The following is a 25,858-nucleotide window of genomic DNA, read 5'->3' as shown; positions in this document are numbered from 1 at the left end:
CATAAATTAAGCACTTCTTGGCCTTAGAAGATTTGTCTTGTCCTTGACCAAGTATGTAAACTTTTTGGTGGCAGCTTGACCAAAGGTTATAGAAATATTACACAAAACCTAAATTGTACTAGTCAGCAGTATTCTCATGGGTGATTATTAATTGTCTCTGAGAGTTATTGTCTTCTAGTTTTTATTATTTTTATTATTATGACAGTATAGTGCTGTCATTAATATTATTATTATTATTATTATTATTAATTTTTTTTTTTTTTTAGTTTTTTAAGCCTTCAAGCTATGTGCTGTTCAGATATGAGGAAGTTTACTGCAGTATGTCAGTTTCCTCCAGTGTACAGTACCAATTTAATGGAGAGAGTTGTTATTGTTGTTGCTGCTACTACTACTACTACTACTACAGCTGCTGCTGCTGAACCTCAATCTGTGTATCAAATCACACCTGTCAACCACAAGGAGGCATCCACGTATATAGGGCCATGCTGCCCTCTTACAAGTACAATATAGTTACTGTGCAGGGATCCAGCACCCTCCTGTGGTTGACAATGCCTTACAAAGGTAGGACCAGGTTCCTTCCTACAGCAGGGTGCAGGGAATTAAGAGGAGCTCCTGCTCCCAGGATCACCGTTCCACCATGTTTAGACTTCTCTTCACCACCAGGAATGAGTTGTGATAGTTTGGAATACATCCCTGACTTACACTGAGGACTGCCCATACATGCTTGCTGTTATAGTTTAAAGTAATAACTCTTCTATCTGTCCATCTTTTGCCAGACACCATAATCCTGTAGGGGGTGGCCATTTGTCTTTGAATTCGTTGTGTTATGGGGAGGGGCACTAACCCTTCACCAACCCACTTGTTGACACGTAGGGAACATGTATGGATTGGTTATATGGTTGGTGTGGGTAATTGTAGTAATCTGTAATCCCGACAGGTAATATCCAAGATGAATCCACCAACAAGGACACCCCTATACCCTCGTCCACCCCAACTCTCAGGCGACCCCATCAGATACCCAGCAGCCCCAGGCCCACACCAGCCACAGCCAGCTCTGCAGCACACTCTTCTCTTCCGGTCCCTACACTCCCACCTGTAAGATGAACTGTTTCCTCACTATTTGGTTTTCAGCTGTACAGTAATGTTATCTTTTCTACTGTTACAAAGCTATGTATTACTATATTATTTCATGCTTTTGTAATAACTTAGCAACTTGTTGCCTTCAGAGGTACGAAATAACTTTGGACGTGGTTGATGCCCATGATAATGAGAGCTTCACTGTGAGGGAAAGAGAGCGAGACAGTTGGGCCACACAAGATCTCTCCTCCCACTCTCTGAATGTCTCATGCATATTCAACACGTTTACGTCTGAGGGATACTTAGTCGAAGGTAAGCATTTGTGAGTGAGAGTGAGTTTGATGTTGATGAAGTGGGGTACTTGAATGAGGGAAAAGGTGTAAGAGTGAGAGTGAGTTTGATGTTGATGGAGTGGGGTACTTGAGTGAGGGAAAAGGTGTAAGAAAGATATGTGTGCATCACCTGTCATAGCATGCATTTTAGTGAAAATGCACATTTAACATCACTGGTCTTCAGTTACCGGTTGAAGTAGAATTTGGTCTTCATATTGTAAGCCATACTAACATCATTATTTGGTGCAGGTGTGAAGTGTGAGCGGTACAGTAAGCTTCCACAGAGGTGCTTCTGCACCAACCGTTTCTGCCGACCATATGTGTCTCTTGGCTCACTCCTCCAGTACCTTAGGAGTCGTGACACAAAGTTCTCACAGGTACTGCTCTTGGGTTTTCTCGGTCACATTTTGATGGTTGCATACTATGTGGATGGTTCTGCTTGTAAGCTGGTGCTGTAGTTATTCCATTGTTTTGTTTAGGTTTATGATTTAGTCCACATTACAGGCAAGCATGTTTAAAGCCTTTCAGTTTGAAATTATGTTTAATAACACATGCAAGTCACCCTATTCACTCTTGTTATCCTCTTCAGTTATGTAATTTTAAAATTTAATTCTGGCAACTCCTGTATGATTTTATTCAACTCACAAGTAACTTCCCATTGTCAGGGAGTTGGATGCTGTCCTTTATTATCTTCAGTACACTGTCAGTTTCATCTCGTTCCAGTTACAGCACTACCGGCATAAGAAAAACTTCCTGTAGTGAAGTTGTAAACAGTACAGTATGGTCTTTCAGCATCACAATATTTTTATTTTGTTCTAACTACTGTATGGTGATTTCATTCAGTGTTTGAGCTACTGCACGAATATAGTAACATCATTTTCATTTTATCCAGGCAACTAGCATATGATTTCATTCAACTTACGAGAGTTCTCATGTACATGTAGTGAAATCTTGGATTTGGTGGAATGTTGGGTGGTGTACTGTATAGAAGTATAGGGACTTAACATTATTTTTAGCTTGTACAATGTGAGTGACCCTGTTTTAGACAAGAAAAATTTAAAGTTGAACAGTCATAACTATACTATACAGTATTATTGTAGTACTGTATGTTTCAAACAGCAAGTTATATCTGTGGTTGTGTGGATTCTTGTTATTTTTGTTGTTGTAACCCCAGGTTCATCCACATGTAATGCCAGTGGACTGCTGGCTGAAGTTACCCTTCTCCTGCAGTTCACTGTCTCAAGACTCTTTGGGGGATAGGGAGGAAGGTGAGGGACATTAGTATAACCACTCTGCAGAGCCACCCAGGTGTTGTCACCAGCATGAAAACATCTCCCTCCAGTGCAGTATAGCTAGAGTGTTATTAAAAAATAAATACAGGAAAAAGTAAAAATGAGTACAGTAAAGAATATAAATTTTTGTAATGCTTATGTTCGCTCAATTTATAAGTTACTGGCAAAAATTAGTTGTTTAAAATCATTGCAGGAGGTTACAAAAAATGAAATACAGCATACCTGAGTACCATAGATTGTTTGTATTAAAGCACAAAATTGTTTTTTTTTTTTACTATTATGTGGATTATGTGAGTAATCATTAGACAGCTGTTACCATCCTTAAACATTCAGTGGTGTTTATGCTGTCTTTAGATGTTATACATATCTTTTTCCTGCACTGATGGATTCCTGCTTCCACTGTCCCTTGGTACCTCCATACAACACACGGAGACAGTGTCCACTTTTCATGACCCCATCCACCCTGCTGCAAGCCACCTCAAATTTCTCAGATGATATCAGCTGGGACAAAAATTGGTTGAGTACAGTATGTGAACAGCATCAGAGAGGTTGATTTAGATAGCAGTATTATTGGACAAACTGATGGGATTTGATGACAAATCTGGTATGTACCAAAGGTGAGGTGCTGCCAACCAGTATAGTATCAGTCATAAGGACAAAAGCAGTGCAGATGTATTGGACACTGAGCATTTTTACTGTTTCATGTTAGGCTGAGCACTTGTGCCTGATTTTATTGGTACTAAAATTCAACCATTTGTACAATACACATCTTTCCTGTGACTGGCATGCTATCCATGAACACAGAAAAGAATTTTCTGTCCCCCAGCTAGAAAGAATTTTTTATTCCCTGGGAGAAAATAATGAATTTTGTATCCCTTCAGCAGAAAAGATTATTTTGGGGGGGACCTTATTGGTGCTTTTGCTGCATGGTAACCACTGGGCACTTTATTTATGCCAACACAGTAGGTGCACTTTAGTAGCAGACCTTTAGGTTATTGATAATTATTGCCTTTATGTGGTATTAGTACTGTAGTGTTAATGATGTGATAGCATGAAAATTATGCATGAATGTACAGTTCACAGTACTTTAGGATCATCATCATCATCATCAATCATCCATCATCATCATCATCATCATCATCATCATCATCCTGACCCCCCATTTTTTTTTTTTTAGTAAATAAAAATAGGATGATAAGAAAAAAATATATATATAGAAAATATAAAACAGAAAAAAGAAGAAAAAATAAAAAATATGAAAAAGCATTATGAGCAGTACATAACAGTACTGATTTATTGTGTGGGTGGACAAGGGGACCTCCAAGACATAAGGTAACATGTTGGTTGGATGGGGGTGAAGAAGCTGTAGTTAAGGAAAAAAGAAGACTTCTTCCGGAATGAAAAAGTGTTGGTAACAAGGGAATACTATATATTTCGGCATATAAGACACTGTATTGTGTAAGACACGCCCTAATTTTGGACGGGCAATTTTAGAGAAGAAAAAAAGTTTGACTTCGTACACCCACTGACACTATAGCTTGACATAGTTATAGTCACACACATGCACACCTGCATATCAATATCTCCATCCACTCACTTAGTGTAACGATACTCAGTTTTAGGATAGCTGTACACTGAGTGGCAAGCCAAATGACTTCCTGTAAACCAGAAAATCATTGACAGCGCAGAGTGGTAACCTTATAACCAACCAACACGTGTTCCCTACATGACAACAAGTGGGTGGGCGGAGGGTTAGTGCCCACCGTAGAAAACAGCCAACTAAAAATGCGAACAAGAAACTTCGGACCAGGACAGACTAACAGGTGACAACTAAAGATCTAATATAGGACATGGTATGGATTGTGACATGGAATGTAAGGGGTGTGAATGATGAGGTGGAAGAGAGAGAGATTGTCCAGGTGCTTGAGGGTGCAAAAGTGGATGTATGTGGAATATCCGAGACTAAATGGAGAGGTGAGAGTGTGGGAGAATGGGAGTATGGATGGGGTATATGTGCTGAAGTGGGTGAGAATGAGGGGGCAAGAGAAGGAGTGTGTATTGTTGTGTGCAAGAGATGGAAGGGGAATATAAGAGAGTATGGATCAGTTGGCTTAAGGATTGTGTGGTTAAGATTGAAAGTTGGACTACAGATGTGGGCTATTGTGTGTGTGTGTGTCTGTATGCATCAATGCAAGATTGTGCAAGTAGAGTGAAAGAAGAGTTCTGGACAAATGTGGGACCGTGCATGGAGAAGTTTGAAAGGAATAAGAGAGTATTTTGATTGGAGATATGAATGGAAAAAGTAGGAAATGTGAAGGTGGATGGAGTAGTTGGTGAGTGGGGTGTGCCTGCAGAATTGGATGAGAATGGCACTGCTCTAGTGGATATTTGTGCAGGAAAGGGGTTGGTGATAGCCAATACCCTCTTTAGAAACAAAATGATCCACAGGTGTATGTGGCGAGTGATGAGAAGGGTAGGTGGTGAATTGAATGAATGGAAGACAATGATTGATTATGTGTGTGTGGATGATAGAATGAGAAGGTGTGTAATGGATGCAAGAGCATATAGAGATTGGGGGAGTGGACTTTCTGACCACCACTTTGTGCTGGAGAAACTCAAGGTTCAAATGCAATGGAGGAATAGGAGAAGGGAAGGACAGGAGGAAGTAGTTCATACAGGGAGGGTAAAAAGGTTGCAATAGGATTAAGTAAGGGAAGAATGGAGGAGCAGTTGGGCAAATATGATTTGGAGCAGATGGTGGACATGGAAGGTGTGTGCAAGATATTCACAGAAGAAATCTGTGCAGCATGTGAGGTGGTGTGTGAGGTGAAAAGAAGACGAAAGTGGGTGCAAGGAACAGCATGGTGGAATGAAGAGGTGAGACAAGCTGTGGCACAAAAGAAGAAAACATAGTGAGTGGATGAGAAACAGGAGCATGGAGGAAGTTGAGAGACAGTAGAGAGAGTTATATGTAGAGAGGAAGAGAGAGGTGAAAGGATCAATAAGAGAAAGAAGAGAGTGGATGAGGAATTTGCAACGAATTTGAGCATAAAGTGGAAGGAATGTGAGAAAATGTTCTGGAAAGAGGTAAAGAGAGTTAGACAAAGTGCAAAAGAAGTAAGTCAGGGTGTGAAATTTAAAAATGGTATATTGCCAGTGGAGAAGGGAGAAAAGGTGGGCAGGTGGAGAGAATACTTTAAGGAATTGTTGAACATAGAGAATGAAAGTAATGCGAGTATAAGTGGCCGGGGAGTGGCTGGGAGAAGGAGGGATGTGAGAAGAGAGGAAGAAATCAGTGGGGTGGAAGTTGTGGAAGCAATGAAGAAAGTCAAAATGGGGAAGCAATGAAGAAAGTCAAAATGGGGAAAGCCCCGAGAATTGATGGAGTGTGTGGTGAAACGCTGAAACATGGGGGAGAGATAGTAGTGGAATGTATGTGGAAGATGTGCAGATTGGCCAGAGAGGATGATAGAGTCCCAGAGGATTGGAAGTCAGGTATAATTATTCCCCTGTACAAAGGAAAACGGGAAAAAAAAGTGTGGTAATCATAGGGGCATTTGCCTTCTTAATGTAATAGGAAAAGTATATGGTAGGGTACTTAATGACAGAGTTAGGGAAATAAGAAGAATTAGTTGGAGAAGAACAGGGAGGTTTTAGGAAGGAAAAAGGTTTTGTAGATCAGATATTCATTCTTAGGTGTTTAGTGGAAAAGTTTCTAGAGAGGGAAAAGAAGTTGTATGTGGCCTTCGTGGATTTGGAGAAAGCATGTGACGTGGTGGATAGACAAGAAATGTGGAAAGTATATGGAGTAAATGGGAAGTAGCTGAATGCTGTGACGAGTATGTATGAGGGTGCTAAGGCGACAGCACGTGTGGACATTGAACTGAAAGAATTTTTCCGTTTGAAGGTTGGATTGAAACAGGGATGTGTTATGTCTCCAGGGTTATTCAGTTTTTATATGGATGGGTTCATGGATTTGGAGAAAGCATATGACAAGGTGGATAGACAAGGATTGTGGAAAGTATTAAGAATATATGGAGTACATGGAAAGTTGTTGAATGCTGTGAAGAGTATGTATGATGGTGCTAAGGCTGCAGTGCATGTGGATGGTGAACTGAGTGAATTTTTCTCTTTGAAGGTTGGGTTGAAACAGATATGTGTCATGTCTCCATGGTTGTTCAATCTGTACATGGATGGGGTAATAAAAGAGGTACAAGGTAGGGCAGTGGATGTTGGAGTGGCCCTGGTGATAGAGGGTAGTGTTTGGAAATTCCCTGTACTGTTGTTTGCAGATGATACGGTGTTGTTGAGTGAAGACGAAGGGGAGCTGCAAGGCTTGGTGGATGAGTTTGGGAGTGTGTGTAAGAAACGGAATCTAAAGGTGAATGTAGGGAAGAGTAAAGTGATGGTCTTTGAGAAAGGTGAAGTCAGTGAATGTACAGTGAGGTTGGATGGTGAGGAATTGGAATATGTGAGTACATTTAAGTACTTGGGTAGTGTGATGAGTAAGGATGGAGGTTGGAGGATTAAGTGCATGAAAGGGTACAGTAAGAAAGAAAGGTTGCTGGTTCCTTGAAAGCAGTGATAAGAAACAGGGAAGTGAGCATGGATGTAAAAAATTGCTGCAGGACAATATTATGATACCAGCTCTAACTACTGTATGGAAGTGAAGCTTGGAGCTTGTTGGAGGGACACAAGTTGAGAGTGAGAGCAGTGGAAGTGAGTTATTTGAGAGAAGCATGTGGAGTCACATGGAGAGACAGACTGACCAATGAGGATGTGAAGGAGCGTTGTGGTGTAGAAGTGGATGTGATAGAAAGTCATTAGGAGATATACATTGAGGTGTTTTGGCCTTGTGGAGAGGATGGAGAGTGAGACTGATGAGGAGAGTGTATATGAGTGAGGTGGAAGGTGGGAGAAGGAGGGGGAGGCCAAGGATGAGATGGAAGGAGGGAGTGGAAAGGTATTTAAGAGTGGGGTGTGTGAGCTGGGAGTGGGGCAGTGAAATGGTGGGGGACAGGGCAACATGGAATTAAGGTGTCTGGCAATAAATAGATAGGTAGATAGCATTGTAAACGAACTGAAATTGTGAAATACTATAATACAGTCATACATTTATACGGTCTATCTATCTGTCTATTGCCAGACGCCATAATCCCGTCAGGGGTGGCCACTTGACTCTGAGTTACTTATTTTACAGGGAGGGGCACTAACCCTCCACCAACCCACTTGTTGACATGTAGGGAGCACGTATTTATATATATATATATATATACAGTAATCCCTCTAATATCCGAACGCCCAATATCCGAACATCCCCACTAACCGGACATAATCCTCCTGGGATCCAATATTCCCAAAATGGGCCAAAAACCACAAAAAATTCGAAAAAAATCGGAATTTTTTCCCTCCCATAATTTGAAATTCCCGCCTGGCGCCAAACAGCTGTTACACCATGGTCCCTTCACTCCTTCCTTCCTCCCCCTCCCCCCTCCCCTGTCAGGGTTGCCATTTGGTATTTTTCATTACCAAGTGTGGGCCAATTTGGTAATGAAAAATCGTTTGGTAATGAATTAAAATAATGCATTACCAAATGGATTTTTCACATGTATGAGGATACACAGGATGGAGATGGTGGATTGTTTGCTCTCTCTGATTAATCTGCTACCCTACACAGTGTGAAAATAATCAACATGGTGTTAGTTATAAGGAGAGTGATTACATGTATTTCCACTTGTATATATAATTAGTGAAGAATATATGCTAGCTTTACAAATTTGGTAATGAAAAGTTATATTTGACAATGAAAGTTGAGGAGATTGGTAATGTGGCTGTTGCGATCTGGCAACTGTGTTACCCCACCAACATCAACAGTCACAGCTTAACTCCGATGGAGAGCAGATACTCATAACAGTGCAAGCCACAGGTGCTTGTTTTTTGTGAATAAACAGTGAATAAACTGCAATACCTTGCCACTAGAACACACAGGAATTTACAGTGTTGTGCAGTGTTAAGAAATTAGAATTTAGAGTGCAGAGGATTAACTGTGGACTGCAAACTGGCGGTTCAAACCAGTCCAAGAGCAAGGGACTTGTAAGTACCCAGAATGTTTAATATTGTATAAACTCACCTCTAAAACCTCATTTTATGGTTCTTTTGCATTTATTTCAGTCTTTTATGTCCCTTATTGGTGTGATTTGGGTCTTAAATAGGTGCAATGCATGTCCAGAGGGAGTTGTATAGGTGTTTTTCAGAGTCAGGGTCCATAAGTACAAGTCTATAAGCTGGGGCCCAATATCCGGACAGGACCACTATCCGGACCTGCCTATGGCTCTATTGATCCGGATATTGGAGGGGTTACTGTATATATATATATATATATATATATATATATATACAGTAACACACACACACACACACACACACACACACACACACACACACATTTGTCCCCTTATTCAAGAAAGGAAATAGACAAAATCCTCTCAATTACCGACCAGTATCACTGACCAGTGTTGTAAGCAATGTATTAGAAAAACTTATAAGAAAAGCTTGGGTAAATCATCTAGAAGAACACAGTATGATAACAGAAAGACAGTTTGGTTTCAGAAAAGGAAAATCATGTGTTACTAATCTGCTGAGCTACTATGACAGAGTAACAAACACAATACAGGAAAGGGAAGGATGGGTGGACAGTATCTATTTAGATTTCAAGAAAGCTTTTGACACAGTACCACACCAAAGACTTTTATGGAAGCTGTACCATCGAGGAGGAATTCGAGGCAAACTGTTTTGTTGGATGCAAGACTTTCTCATAAAAAGAGAAATGAGGACAGTACTAAGAGGAAACTACTCATCATGGAAAGAAGTGACTAGTGGAGTACCACAGGGTTCAGTGCTGGCACCAATCATGTTTTTAGTGTATATAAATGATATAAACAGTAACACTGGAAATGAGAGCTATCTGAATATGTTTGCAGATGATGCAAAAATACAAAGATGAATTACTAATAATAATAATAATAATAATAATCTGGCCTTTTGTTTCTCAAAAGCGCCAGTTCTTCCTTTTGGGAATTCACTAGCGCTTGTTATTTTTACAATTACAAGAATTGTGACATTTCTTGTATATAATACAAGCTGCATCATATATACATGAAAGTGGCAAAAATTAAACCCTATAATCATCTGTCATAGTACCTCTCTCCAGGTCGTAGCATTTTGAAAAAAGAAAGGCTTTCAGCTGTCTCTTAAAGGATTCAACAGTAGAGAATTGTCTTATGGACAATGGCAATCTGTTATATAATCTAGGGGCTCTATATGCAAAAGAACGATCAGAGAAAGATGACTGGTGAATGGCTCCTGGCTCATCAAGACGCAAGGAATCATCTTCACTGCGTAACATCACACCCGGGCGTGTCGATGGGAGTTTTAACAATTCAGCAAGATACTTCGGTTCACCAAACTTAAGAACCTTGAATGTCATAAGACACAGTTTAAATTCAATTCTAGCCGTAAATCAGAAACGGGGTAGTTGAGGTTCTTGGGGGGAGACCAAAGATAAGCCGTGCCGCCCTGTTCAACACAGACTGAACTTTTGTTAGTACAGTAAAACCTCTCTCGTTCGGACTATATGGGGGGAAGGGTTGTCCGAATTAGCAGATTGTCCGGACCATCAGGGTAATCTCCAGTTCATACCAAACTCTATCTACATATGGTATGTTTGTTAATTATTAACATATGTGGCATATGTCAACCCTATGTAACTGCAAAAGATGAAAGGATACCGGTACTAAAATAACAAAACTAATCATGTACGATAGTTTTGTATTGCATAATTTACAGGTAAGGCTATGACAAGAAACTAGCCTACATTTTAAATTGTAGTAAGTGACTAAGGCCCGTGTAGGCAAAAAAATAAATTAATTAAATGTAATATTTGGAATAAAAATAAAACTTATGTAGGCAAAAAATACATTGTTATCTTTGGCATATTGATAACACCCATATGGGGAAGAAGCTAATGTTTGATGTACAAGTAAAGCACATTTAAGTACAAAAAATAACCTACAGTAATCACTAAACACTGCAGAATATTCTGACCCAGTTTTTGTAAGCAAAGTCCTCCTTTTAACACCTTTATTCATTACAGAAGCTACACTTGCATTAAGGGGCATGGTAAGGAGGATTAACTTTTGAAATACAGCGTAAAATTATAAATGCCTGGTGAACTAGTTGATGGAATGAATGCTAGTGTGTGTTTAAACAGGCCCCCATGTTGCGACCTAGCATGATCCGAGACTAAACGAATGATGATCGCTTTCCGCGCCGATACTGAAAATGACTTTAGAATTACTTTCAACATATTTTTGGAGCTTATTATTTTTTAATTTTGTCCGGATTAACAGAAATCCGGATTAAAGGGGTCCAGACCAAAGAGGTTCTACTGTATATTATTTGGAAGACCAACCCACAGTGAATTACAATAATCAACACGAGACAAGACCACTGCATGGACCAATGTTAGGAGGCACTGTCTATTCAGGAATCTTCTCACAGAATACAGATTTCTGATATGCAAGTTACACCCTCTTACAACCTGATTAATGTATTCTTTGTAATTTAACTTAGAATTAAAATAAACACCCAAATTTCGAACAGAACTGACTGGATGCAGCTGTGACACGCCAATGTTCAAAGCCAGGGCATTGTCAGTGTCATCACCCCTTCTGTTTCCTCTGATGATGATCTCAGTTTTACCATCATTCAGCTTAAGTTTCCTCTTAGCCATCCAAATCTTAATATCAGACATTAGAGATTCAAACTTTATCTTAGTATCATTGATATCTGACATCTTAACATACAGCTGGGTGTCATCAGCATAAAAATGCTAGGACACATCATGAGCATCAAGTAGAGACGATAAACTACTTGTGTAGATAGTAAATAGGATTGGACCCAAAACTGATCCTTGAGGGACTCCAAATAGAAGAGGAGCAGAATCAGAGCTAGCGTAATCAACAACCACTCTCTGAGATCTGTCCGACAGATACGACTTAAGGAGCAAAAGGGCACTATCACGAACGCCATAAAAATACAGATCATCCAACAATAGTTTATGATCTACTGTATCAAAAGCTGCAGACAGATCCAAAAGAACTAGGAGAGAGGACATCCCACTACAAGTGTTTGCCACCAAGTTGCTCTGAATCCTTGTTAGTGCAGTTTCAATCGAATGGTATTTTCTGTATGCTGATTGAACAACAGGAACAACTCTGTTGTGTTCCAGTAGTGGTAAGAGTTGGTCAAGTATGGCCTGCTCAATAATCTTGGATAAAAAAGACAGGTTAGAGACAGGACGATAATTTGTCATGCTCTCGACATCAAGGCCAGGTTTCTTAATTAGGGGCCTAAGCAAAGCATGTTTCTCAGACTGCACAAAATTACTTTCTAAGAAGCATCTATTTATTATGTTGCAGATAAAGTCTGCAGCATGCTCATACACATCAGGCAGTCATGACATGTTACATGGATCGAGTGAGCAAAATGTTTTATTAAGTTCTCTGATGTAACATTTGACTTTGTTTACATCCAGTGGAGCTACAAGAAGAATTAAATAAACTTCATGAATGGAGTAGTACATGGCAAATGGAATTCAACGTGGACAAGTGTCATGTAATCAAGTTTGGTAAAAGTGGAAAAAGACCTGATTGGGATTATAAGTTAGGAAATAAAACCCTATACACATCAGAAAGAGAGAAAGACCTAGGTGTGATTATCAATAACAGACTATCTCTGGCTGACCACATCAGCGAGAAGGTACGGAATATGTATACACTGCTTGCAAATATGAGAATAGCATTCACATACATAAATAAAGACATGCTAAGAAGGATAATAACATCATTCATTAGACCAACCCTGGAATATGCATCAGTAGTCTGGAGTCCTCATCTCAAAAAGCATATAGACAAGATTGAAAAAGTTCAAAGGGCCGCTACAAGATGGATACCAAGCTTTAGGTACCTAAGCTACGAAGAAAGACTAAATAAACTGAATCTACCAACACTACAGGAGAGAAGGAAAAGAGGTGACATGATAATGCTATATAAGTGCATATCAGAAAGGAGAAAATAGACATAAATGATTACTTAACATATGGAGAAGCATCAGCAAGAGGACACTGCAAAAAACTGCATAAGAAGAGAGGTGATAAAGACGTAAGGAAATTCAGTTTCCCAAACAGAGCAATTGATCAATGGAATGCACTACCGAATGAAATAGTGTGTGCCAAAACAATTCACAAATTTAAGGATATGTACGATAAATATGGTTTAAGACACGGGACAGTACGAGCTTGACTCATTCCTGTAAAGATACAATTAGGTAAGAATTAGGTAAGAACACACACATACACACACACATTACAAATTACAGTACTGTACTTCTCTCCACCCTTCTGCTACTTTGCTGAGTTGAACTAGGTGAGTTTATAAATAAATATTCTCTTCATTACTGTTTATTAGTTTACGATATAAAATGGGAGATTTGTAACACAGTCATACGTATGTACATTAGAAATTGCTTCTTTCCACCTGTCTTCGCTGTTGAGTTTGACCCAGCATGGTTTGTCCTCAGTACACTTGATTGCTTGTAAAGTTTCAGTATGATTAATGGAAAGAGAATATGAAATCACGGCAAATAAATTCTAATGAAAAGTTACAAACGCTTGTTCATTTTCACTGAGGATCGTCAGTTATGTTCACCAGCTGACACCAGGTGGTAGCACCATCAGTATGTAAACAGTTGTGACATATTGAATTTTTTTTTTTCCTCCTTGATCTTAAGTAAACATTAAAGTGCACATTGTTTTTCACAGTTTATCAGCAGTTTTAGTTAAATGTGTTTTATTTTATTTTCTGCCAGTGATAGTTTATAGGATGACTCTCTGTACATACAGTGAACTCGTCATTTGTCTGGCATAATTCAGCCACCCTTTATGTTGGATATTACATAGTGCCCCCCATCGGCTCAACATTTGACGTTGAGCCGGATAATGTGTCACTGTCTGTCTTGACCCTATATGCTAAAAACTTTCGCATGAGTAAAAGATGATGATAAGCATAAAATAAACTACAGTATCAGAAAATTAAGCATAAATATAATACAGTACTGATATAGTACAGTAATACAGTACATAGTGTACTATGTACTCACATAATGTTAACATCAGCGGAAGATAGAGTTGTACATCATGCAGTACAATACAGTACACTTAACCCCTGCAAGGCATGTGCCGTTAGGTAACATTCATATGTGAGCAGGCGAGTAAGGTTATATAGTGTTTGGCCATTGTTTGTCATAATTCATTTGTTAAATTGGGTGATATGGCAGTGCTGTCCCCTACTGTCATGCCTTGATGCTGTATTTTTCCAAAAAAATTTCTGAAATTATGCCTTCCTACATGGGTGTATACAAGATAAGTTGCCCGTCCTTAAGGGGTTAATCCCGTGTCGTTTAGTGGCAGTACTATACTGTACTATTACATGTTCAGCAATTTCAGAATCACTAGGATATGAAGCAATTAGAGGCCACAAACTCTGTAGCAACAGTGAGTGAGGCATGGGAGGCCACAGAGCAAGTCACAGCACTAGGGTTTTGCTACCGCATGGTCACGAGCCGAGCGCATAGATACGTCCTCACAGTGCGAGATCCACTGGAGAGAGTGATTGTAGGCTCAGCATGCTGGGTGGGCTGCTCCCGCAACACATTCTGATTGGCTGGCGTGTTGCAGGGTTTGCCTGGGCCCCGGTTGGCTACTGCGTCTGAAGTGGATGATATGCCTTGCCACCAGATATTGCATAGAACTATCGGTTGCTTCCCATTTCAGTACTGGATATTGCATTGGGCTGGATATTGTGTTGATGGATAAATGAGAGTTTAGTGTATAGCTGTTTTGAATAGAGCCACAGCTGACTTCAGTTTCAACTCATGTAATTCATCATTGATGATGCATGGAGACTTTTCAGTGCATTTTTTAGAGGGAAAAGTACATCATAAATGCCAAAAAATACTGTAATTAGCTGTCAAGCACAGGGCCAGAAAGGATGTATACAGAGCAAAATATAGAGATTTTTACTGTAGAATGTGGTATTGAAGGTGGCAAATTAGACAAAGAGGGAAAACAGAAATGTCATAGGTGCGTACAGTAGTGTGTAAAGAATGATGATGGAGGTTGTAGTGGATATTAAAGATGCCTGGAGAGAATACTCAGTTGCTGAATGAGGAGTTTGACTAGAGCAAGGCAGGTTTAGTGTCAGCAGATTAAGTGTTTTGGCCTTGGCCATTGATGCTGCCTCTGTGAGCAGAGCAGTAGGCAAGATGCATTTGGGGAAGGCAGTAGATGTTTCTTGGTTGACTTCTGAAATTGAAGGCTTCAGGAGATATCAGAGTGGGTTTAGTCACAGATTTGATAAATTTGATATGATTGTGTGGTCTGCGGTAAGTGGCTGAAGTGTGTGATCGTACTCGTATATGTGTGTAAGGGGAAGGGTGATGCCCTGGAGTGAAAATCAGAGGCATAAAACTTTTGGACTAAATAATGAAGGTAATGGAGAGAGTCCTAGAGGGTATGTGAAGGGTAAGAGTGAAAATTGATGAGATTAAGTGTAGGTTTATGCCAGGCAAAAGGACCACTGATGCAATATTCATTGTCTGACAGCTTCAGGAAAAATATATTGGAAGGAAAATGGAACTGTACTTTGTTTTTGTTGATTTAGAGCAGTCCTTTGACAGAGTCCTTTGGGAGGTGGTGAATTGGGCAATAAGAAAGCCTGGGATCGAGGAGTAGATGGTTGGAGTGGTTATGGCTATGGTATGTGAGTGCTTGCACCCAGGTAAGAGTGAATGGAGATTTGAGTGATAAGTTTTCCATGAATGCTGGGTTGCATCTGGGGTCAGTCTTCAGCCCCTTGCTGTCCATCATGGTGCTTGAAGCTCCCTCACATGACTCCCATGGAAGCTATTGTATGGTGATGAACTGTGTTGGTTGCAGAGAATGAAAGGGAGGTGGAAGAAAGATTAGAATGGAGTAGAAGGGTTGAAGTAAATCTGGATAAAACAAAAGTGATGATGCCCAGGGTTGGTGGCAGTATTGTCAAAGCAGAGAGAGTGTGGCCATGTGCAGTTTGCCACAAGGGTGTGGCAGGCAACTCCATCTTGTGCAGTAGTTGTGATAAGTGGGTGCATAAGAGATGTAGTGGTATTAGAGGGAGACGTGAGATATTGGTGATTTCATTTGTGCAGTGTGTTTGGGAAAACATGTATAGATTGTCAGGCATGAAAGGATTGGTCTTACTGGGGAGTCTTTTGAGTGTGTGGAGGAGTTTTGGTATTTGCGGGACGTGTTATGTGCTGGGGGTGGGGCTGGAGCTAGCTCTGTGGTGATGGTAAAGAGTGTTTGGAGGAAGTTCAGGGAGCTGCTGCTTCTCCTAACACTGAGAGGGCTCTCCTTCCTTGCTAAGGGATCCTTGAATGCAACATGTGTTAGAACTGTAATGCTATATGGTAGTGAGACCTAGGCAGTAACAAAAGAGGATATTCGTAAGCTCTAACATACAGAGAAGACAATGATTAGATGGATATGTAGTGTATCCTGGGGGGTTTAGGACTGTGAATGAAGAGTTTAGGGGAATGATGGGACCTCAATATATTGATGTTATGATGAGGAGGGGTAGATTGAGATGGTTTGGGCATGGTGAGAGGATAGAAGATGACAGTTCGGTACAGGTGAGATGTGTGAACATTGAGGATAAGGCTGTGCGAGGCAGACCAAAGAAGACCTGGGACGAGGCCATAGTGTATCACCTCAGAGATTAGGGGCTGAATAGGGAGGCTACCAGAGATCAAGCAACGTTGAGAGCCACTGTCATGTGACCAAGGCCAGTGCATGCAGGCATGTTGGAGCCTTTATAAATACTGTAATACAAAAAACAGGAAATGGCTGTACAGCCATTCGTTCATCACTGAACACTTTGAAATCTTTTCTCTACCTTCCATAAGAAAAGAAAACATTCTTCTCCCCCCCTCCCAGTTTTTTTTTCCTCCTATCGCAGTTCAAAGATACCAGTAGATTTGTCATTGTCAACAACCCACCCACCCATAAATGCCATGTGCATATCAGTACTAATTTCATTTATACATTTTGATGCCTTTTCTTCCCTGACGCACATTTTTGTATACATTCATTCACCATAACCCCCATCGTCTTACCTTTCCACTCTTCTTCCCACCTTCAGCTTCATGCTCTTTTACCCCTTTCACTACCCTAATCATGACATCTCTCTCAGTAAGATCCCACCATTCAAGCCTATTTTGTTTTAGTGTGTGATTAATACTGTTTTACTGTACATATGAATCTGTTTCTTATCCTTTTCTGTGCATTCAAACCCACGACTATTTAATTCCTAATCAAAATTGAATAACTTTGTGTGTGTGTGTGTGTGTGTGTGTGTTTTATAGTTGTCCTTTTTTAAGGTAATTTTGATTGTTTCAGTTTACAGAAATTTATTGTCTCATGATTTGTGTTAATATGAATTTATTTGGTTGCAGAAGACAGTTTCAAGTGAGGGAGGTGTAGTTGTGGCAGCATGGCAGACCCGTGATGCTGACATGACTATTGAGGTCGTCTACACCCGCACTGCCATGGGAGAGTTGGCACCACTCTCTTTCACCATCAGAGGCTCAGGTTAGCAGACTCAGATCCAACATGAGATTTTTTATTTTTTTTTTTTTCTTACACCAATCAACAACAATCATCTCTCTATCTATCTATCTATTGCCAGATACCTTGATCCTATATTTTGTGGCCACAAACAAATCACATCCACGTCGCCCTGTCCCCCGCCATTTCACTGCCATGCTCCCAGCTCACACCTCCCTCCCTCATATACCTCTCCACTCCATCCCTCCATCTCATCCTCCACCCCTTCCACCCCCCCTCCACCTCACTCACATACACTCTCCTCGTGAGTCTCTCACTCTCCATCCTCTCCACATGGCCAAACCACCTCAGTGTGTTTCTCCTAATGTTTTCTATCACATCCATATCCACACCACAATGCTCCTTCACATCCTCGTTTGTCAGTCTGTCTCTGCATGTGACTCCACATGCTCCTCTCAAATAACTCATTTCCACTGCTCTCACTCTTGACTTCTGTCCCTCCAACAAGCTTCAAGCTTCACTTCCATATGTTAGAGTTGGTATCATAATACTGTCATGTAGTAACTTTTTCACTTCCATGCTCACTTCCCTGTTTCTTATCACGGCTTTCAAGGAACCAGCAACCTTTCTTCCTTGTTGTACCCTTTCAAGCATTCATCCTCCAAACTTCCATTCTTACTCATCACACTACCCGAGTACAGTAATCCCGCATATTTCGCGGTAGTTACGTTCTTGTAACCCCCGCGAAAATTTAAATTCGCGAATACTCTATTAACAATTGAATCTTGCACTTGTGTCCACCATGCTGCCCATCACACAGTCCATGTCCATACTGATTGCGAGACAATTCGCCGTCAGACAATTCCCCGTCAAAACATGGACGATTCCCCTTCAGAACAATTCGCACCCTGGACGATTCCCCGCCATTTTATAAATATACTACTCAATACTTTTATAAATATACTTATTATTAATTAATCAATACTTTAATAACTATATTTCAGGGGGATCCAGCAAAGTCTATGTTCAGTAGCGTAGGTTCTGGATATTATTTATTAGTTGCACCTTTAGTCAATAATTGTTTCTTCCTCGCTGTAGTCACCTTTGAATTATATTCTAGCATCACCCATAGCTATCTTCATTAATGAAGGCGAATTATCTTGTGTTTGTTGTGACTGCGAATTGTCCCGAAACCTCCATACTCATCCCGAAATACCTTCTTACAAGATTGAAAGCACATACTCCATTATGAAGGAAAAACGTAAACACCGTACTGTAATACACAATTATCTACACATTTATTCACAAAACAGTACAAAATGAAAAGATGCGTTAACTGGTGATAGCAAACACTCGCACGGTCGCTTCTTAGCTTGTCCAGTAACACAATTTTCTCTGCTAAGGTCATAACTTTTCTTGATTGTTTTGTCACTTTGGAGTTCTTACTAATTGTATTATTAGCCTTTGGTGAGGCTGGCTTATGTCCTGGGGCCATGTGGAAAGCAAGAGGCTCGTATCATAGTGCGGTTACAAGAACACCAAACACGTGAGGCAGTCAGGCGTGGACTGAGGAATGCGGGGCAGAGAACAGTGTTGCCATACCCAAACATCGAAATTATGCTAGGGCAGTGAAAAAATTATGCTAGATTGAGCAAATTTGTTCCAAGTAAAAAATGAATTATGCTAACTTGAAGCTAAATGATAAAATTCTATACATATTCATGCTACATATTAATTATGTACTGTTTACTATGAAAATATTAAAATGAACCTACATACAGTAAGAGGGTAAATATCGGTTTTCTGCCCATACTGCTTTTTCCCACGAAACTTACGTTTTTCTGATGGATTTTGATGTGATTCATTCGATTTTGAGCATCATTTCCGTTGGAAATAACCAGATTTTGAGATATGACCCCCCCCCCCATCCCCCTGCAACAATGGGGGATCTTTGAGGAATCGAGGGTTATAGGGAGGGGGGGAAACACAGAAAATGGTCATTTCCGACTGAAATGAAGCTGAAAATCGAATGAATCATACCAAAATCCATCGGAAAAACCTAGGTTTCATGGGTAAAATACAAAGCTCAAACTTATCCTAACCAAACCTAACCGAACCAAACCGAACCTAACCTAAAACCTAACCTAACCTAACCTAATCCAACCTAACCTAACCTAACCTAACCTAATCCAACCCAACCAGGCCCAAACTGAAAGTAACCAACTATTCAAACCTTACATCTTTTTACCTTATTCGTCTCTCTCTCTCTCTCTCTCTCTCTCTCTCTCTCTCTCTGATTTGTAGCTTTTATAAAATTATTCCAAAAATATTCCATTCCATTCTAAATTATGCTAGAATGATGCTAAAACTTCTAATATGCTAAAAAATATTCCAGACTTGAAAATTTTATCCAAATTATGCTAAAAGAATAAAATTATGCTAGATATGGTAACACTGGCAGAGGGGCCGCGGGAAAGGGATGGAGGGTGGTGTGAGTTTACCGTGCTACAATTGGAAGTTGCGGGAATTTCAAATTTTTTGTTTTCTGTATATTCAAGGATATTTTAGTTGAACTTATTAATGCTAAGAAAATCCGCGAGAGGGCAAAACCATAGACAAAAAATCCGCAAAAAATGCGGGATTACTGTACTTAAATGTACTCACATTTTCCATTTCCTCCTCGTCCAGCCTCACTGTACATTCACTGACTTCACTTCTGTCAAAGACCATAACTTTGCTTTTAGAATCCGTTTCTTACACACTCTCCCAAACTCATCCACCAAGCCTTGCAGTTCCCCTTCATCTTCACTTAAAAATGCAGTACAGGGAGTTTCCAAAAACTGACCGCTCTCATTAGGGCCACTCCAACATCCACTACCCTACCTTGTATCTCTTTTATAATCCCATCCATATACAGATTGAACAACCATGGAGACATGACACATCCCTTATTCAATCCAACCTTCAAATAAAAAAATGCACTCGGTTCACTATCCACATGCACTGCAGCCTTAGCTGCTTTTAAAATTTATGGTGGCAATGGGGCCCGATGGTGTAGTGGTTAGAATTCCCTAGTTAGAGTGACAGCCTTATATAAGTTCAGATCCCAAGAGGTGACTATAGGTTTTTCAGTCATCAAATTCCCCATGCTCTTTTAAACATGAACTCAGTGGACTGCCAGACATACCAAGGGGAGTAGATTTCATTTACAGTTAAATGTGCCGCATTACAATTGTCTTGCCTTGGGCACTTACACATAGAAGGGATAATATGTAATTGGCAGTGCCATAAACTACAAAACTTCATCCTTATGGACAGATTCATACAGTTTGATTTTCAAACATGCATTGCTGTTTCTCATTTACTTACTATGTATATAATACTTGTCGCAGGAAAAATATTGCTCTAGAGGAAAAAGTCAGGTCTTGAGTTTTGCCTACCAAGACCAAAGTCAGTTATTCAAAGCCATTCTCAAGTCTTAATTTTTTTCTAGAAAACTGTTTGTTGGTTCACGAGATAGTTTCAGTAAAGTTCCCAGTCCCATTGATATGTTCTGGGAATGTTAAAAGAATCTCTGAAGTTACTTCTTCCCTCATAAGTGTAAGCAGAATTTTCTCGATTTAGCCAGAACAGTACATTTGTAAGCTGTGACTACTAATGACATTTGCCTGTCAAAAAACATCTTATTTATATCCCACATTCTTTAATGTCTCTCTCTCTCTCTCTCTCTGCTGAGTCTATTAATTCACCCCATTTTTATCTGCAGTGCAAGACACCTGGTATATGAGAAAGCTACAAGCTGACATTCCTATTGTTGGTGGAGAAAACTTTAAACAACCTTTCACTCCTTTCAAACCATGAGTTCTATGGTAGCCATCAGGGATAGGGTCAATTCATTTTTGTCAGTTCAATTCCAATTCAGAATAAAATTTGAATTAATCAGTTCCAGTTCAGTTCAGTTCAATTCATTCCTTAAAAAAAAATTTCAGTTCCAATTCAGCTCAATTTATTATGGTCGATATTTCTATCTATCTATCTATTGCCAGACGCCTCAATCCCGTTCTGGGTGGCCACAAATAAATCACCTCCACGTTGCCCTGTCCCCCGTCATTTCACTGCCCTGCTCCCAGCTCACACTCCCCTCTCTCATATACCTCTCCACCCCATCCCTCCATCTCATCCTCGGACTCCCCCTCCCCCTCCCCCCTCCACCTCACTCACATACACTCTATTTGTCAGTCTTTCACCCTCCATCCTCTCCACATGGCCAAACCACCTCAGTGTATTCCTCCTAACGCTTCCTATCACATCCACATCCACACAAAGGTACCGGAGCCAACCCACCCCTGAATCACATCATCTTTACGTTTCTGCCCGGAATTGTGCTAAGTCTGTTCTTCGCTCTACAAAAAATAATTTCATCCATACTAAATGCTCTCAACTCTCCAACTCGAATTCTTCCCGCTCCTTCTGGCACCTTGCCAAAAATCTTTCTAACAACTTTACTTCATCATCCTTCCCTCCTCTTTTCTACTCTGATGATTCTGTAGCTATTTCTTCTACTGATAAAGCAGATCTCTTTGCACAGACTTTCTCCTCCAATTCCACCTTAGACGATTCCGGTGCTGTTCCTCCATCACTTCCCCCCTCTGACTTCCTCATGGCTGACATTAAAATTTCTTCAGTTGATGTATTTTCTGCCATCACTGGCCTCAGTACTAACAAGGCATATGGGCCTCATGGGGTCCCTTCTGTTGTTCTCAAGAACTGTGCTTCTGTACTTACACCCTGCCTAGGCAAACTCTTTCGCCTTTGTCTCTCAACTTGTACGTTTCCTTCTTGCTGGAAGTTTGCTCTCATTCAGCCAGTCCCAAAGAAGGGTGACCACTCCCAACCCTCCAACTATCGTCCAATTGCTTTAACGTCCTGTATTTCAAAAGTTTTCGAGTCCGTTTTCAAAAGAAAAATTTTAAGGCATCTTTCCTATCACAACCTTCTTTCCGATCGTCAGTACGGGTTCCGTCAGGGACGCTCCACTGGCGATCTTCTCACCTACCTTTCAGACTCCTGGTCATCCTCCTTTCGGGACTTTGGCGAAGACTTTGCCATTGCACTTGACATCTCAAAGGCTTTCGATCGAGTCTGGCATAAATCTTTAATTTCCAAACTGACCTCCTACGGTTTCTATCCTTCTATCTGTGCCTTCATCGCTAGCTTCCTTTCTGGTCGTTCTATAGCCGCTGTTGTAGATGGCCATCGTTCTTCTCCTAGATCTATCATCAATGTTGTTCCTCAGGGCTCTGTCCTATCACCAACTCTCTTCCTTTTATTCATCAATGATCTTCTAAGCTGTACATCTAACCCTATCCACTCATACGCTGATGACTCCACCCTTCACCTTTCCATTCAGTTCCTGCAACGCCCATCTCAACAGTTACTTCAACAAATAAGGGATGATTCTATGGCACACCTAATGTCTGACTTGGCTCGTATCTCTGACTGGGGTAAATATAATATGGTTGTTTTTAATGCATCTAAGACTCAGTTCTTACACCTATCAACCCGACAAAATCTCCCACAGGTATACCCACTAATGTTTAATAATATTCAGCTTAATCCTGCATCATCCTTGAACATGCTTGGGGTTTCATTTACTCGGGACTTATCTTGGAAAGATCATATTACATCTCTTGTAAAATCTGCTTCCAAGAGATTGGGTGTGCTAAGCCGACTACGCTCTTTCTTTACCCCTGCACAATTGTTGACTCTATACAGAGTTTTTATCCGCCCCTGTGTGGAGTACAACTCTCATGTGTGGGGAGGCTCCTCACATACAGCTCTTCTCAATAGGGTGGAGTCAAAGGCTTTTCGTCTCATTAACTCTCCTCCTCTTACTGACTCTCTTCAACCTCTGTCTCTTCGCCGCACTGTTGCATCTTTATCTCTTTTCTATCGCTACTTTAATGGTCACTGCTCCTCAGAACTGTTTGCTTGCATTCCTCCACCTCTACGACGGCCGCATAGCACCCGTCTGGCAGCAAACTCTCATCTCTTTTCTGTCCAACTCTCTAATGCAAGAGTTAACCGTTACTCCCAGTCTTTCATTTATGCAACAGGTCAGCTCTGGAACTGTCTCCCTCTGTCTGTATTTCCTGCTGCCTATGATCTCCAGTCTTTCAAACGCAGTGTGTCCAGGCATCTCGAAATGATCGGATCTTGAATTTGGCTCTCTATTGTATTTTGTTTTTCTCTTGGAGGGAACTGTTACTGCGTGCTCATGGCATTTGGTTCATTCTTCCTCGCATTAAAAAAAAAAAAAAAAAAAAAACACAATGCTCCTTTATATCCTCATTTGTCAGCCTGTCTCTCCATGTGACTCTACAGGCTCCTCTTAAATAACTCATTTCCACTGTTCTCACTCTTGACTTTTGCCCTTCCAACAACGTCCAAGCTTCACTTCCATACGTTAGAGTTGGTATCACAATACTGTCATGTAACTTTTTCACTTCCATGTTCACTTCCCTGTTTCTTATCATTGCCTTCAGGGAACCAGCAACCTTTCTTCCTTGTTGTACCCTTTCAAGCACTTCACCTTCCAAACCTCCGTCCTTACTCATCACACTACCCAAGCACTTAAACGTACTCACATTTTCCAATTCCTCACCATCCAACCTCACTGTACATTCACTGACTTCACCCCTCTCAAGGACCATCACTTTACTTTTCCCTACATTCACCTTTAGATTCCGTTTCTTACACACTCTCCTAAACTCATCCACCAAGCCTTGCAGCTCCCCTTCGCCTTCACTCAACAACACAGTATCATCTGCAAACAACAGTACAGGGAGTTTCCAAACACTACCCTCTTTCATCAGGGCCACTCCAACATCCACTACCCTACCTTGTACCTCTTTTATTACCCCATCCATGTACAGATTGAACAACCATGGAGACATGACACATCCCTGTTTCAACCCAACCTTCAAAGAGAAAAATTCACTCAGTTCACCATCCACACGCACTGCAGCCTTAGCACCATCATACATACTCTTCACAGCATTAAACAACTTCCCATCTTCTCCATATACTCTTAATACTTTCCACAATCCTTGTCTATCCACCCTGTCATATGCTTTCTCCAAATCCATGAAAGCCACATACAACTTCTTTCCCTTCTCTAGAAACTTTTCCACTAAAGATCTAAGAGTGAATATCTGATCTTCACAAGCTCTTCCCTTCCTCAAGCCTCCCTGTTCTTCTCCAACTAATTCCTCATCAGTTAAAATGTTTTCAATTCAAAATCAGTTATAATCTACCCAGTACCATTAATCTGATGGAAAGAAATAAAAATGAGGTTTCAAATTATTTTTAACTTTTTTTGTGATAGCAAACTGTTTATTTTACTGTTTGAGTATGCTGTAAGTTAGTTATTGTACAATAATGAATTCGGATATTGCAGTATAAAACACTGTATATATATATATATATATATATATATAAAATGGATATCACCTTGTAGGCTACAAAATGTAATACAGTACATTGTAGATATCATATTATGTGTATCTTACACTAATGTCCCAAGTGTTATTGAAAGGAACGAATGTATTAAGCAGAGAAAGTTTCTGGATGCAGAAACTAGTTTCGTGCATAATGATTAGGTAAATATACGTTTTACTTTAAGCAAGAGAGGGGGCTGACCAGTTCAGTTGCTGTTACTCAGGTTTGTTTTCTGTATTTGTCTAGCCGTTTTCATGGTGGTAAGCAAGTGTTTTCTGCTGCCTTTTTGTTAACACATTATCATCTTCTTGCTCCTTGTGCCTCACCGACGTTTGTACTTGCAAACACTTGCTCAAATCTTGGTTGTTAGGTTAGGTTAAGTTGAAAGGTCAGGATAAATTGTGGTTCTATGATCGTTTCAACCTCTAACGGAATTCATTATTTTTCTGCTCTCCAGTGGAGAGTTCTCCCAGTGACAAGAATTTTGAGCACCAGTTACTTCAGTTAATACAGCATAGGTTGGATTGGTTTGGTTACTGTAGGTTAAATAAAATAAATAAATAAAATTAGGTTAGGGGGCTTAAACAATAATTTCATGCAAACTGCTAGGTTATGTTAGGTTAAGTTCAGTTAAGTACCGTAAGGTTAAAAAGTAAGGTTAGGAAAAGGTGCTAAAAGTCGACCAGGATGTATGTTGAACTTGTCTGCCATTATGTTGACATGGCAAATGGAACATGGCTTAAAGCAACACAAGATACACAGTGAGTTAATGTGAAATGATCATTTACCAGCCAAGAAATAACCAGAAAAATATAATAGGCTATGAAGAAGATGACATACCACGTTGAGTACACAGCTTCCCGTCCGATCAGCGAAGTTAAGCAACGTTGGGTCTGGTTAGTACTTGGATTGGTGACCACCTGGGAACACCAGAT

The 25,858-nt window shown here is 40.3% G+C and overlaps 1 protein-coding gene and 1 pseudogene across 1 annotated transcript in view; both read left to right on the top strand.

Moving 5' to 3' along the window:
- The window catches only part of LOC145413653 (uncharacterized), a 204,735-nt gene that overhangs the window by 19,395 nt on the left and 159,482 nt on the right, over nt 1-25,858 (top strand). The window contains exons 2-5 of the mRNA XM_080283311.1: nt 938-1,095; nt 1,227-1,389; nt 1,659-1,786; nt 17,312-17,447. Of these exons, the coding sequence (XP_080139437.1) occupies nt 938-1,095; nt 1,227-1,389; nt 1,659-1,786; nt 17,312-17,447 (585 nt within the window). The remainder of the gene's footprint in view (nt 1-937; nt 1,096-1,226; nt 1,390-1,658; nt 1,787-17,311; nt 17,448-25,858) is intronic.
- LOC145413882 (5S ribosomal RNA) overlaps nt 25,751-25,858 on the top strand; it is a 118-nt pseudogene continuing 10 nt past the window's right edge.

The sequence above is a fragment of the Coenobita brevimanus genome, chromosome 97 (genome assembly GCF_032717465.1).
Source record: "Coenobita brevimanus isolate Jiangsu-jjx chromosome 97, ASM3271746v2, whole genome shotgun sequence".
In the NCBI taxonomy this organism is placed as follows: domain Eukaryota; kingdom Metazoa; phylum Arthropoda; class Malacostraca; order Decapoda; family Coenobitidae; genus Coenobita; species Coenobita brevimanus.
Note: the sequence above shows the minus strand (reverse complement) of the source record. Positions and strands in the feature narration are given on the sequence as shown.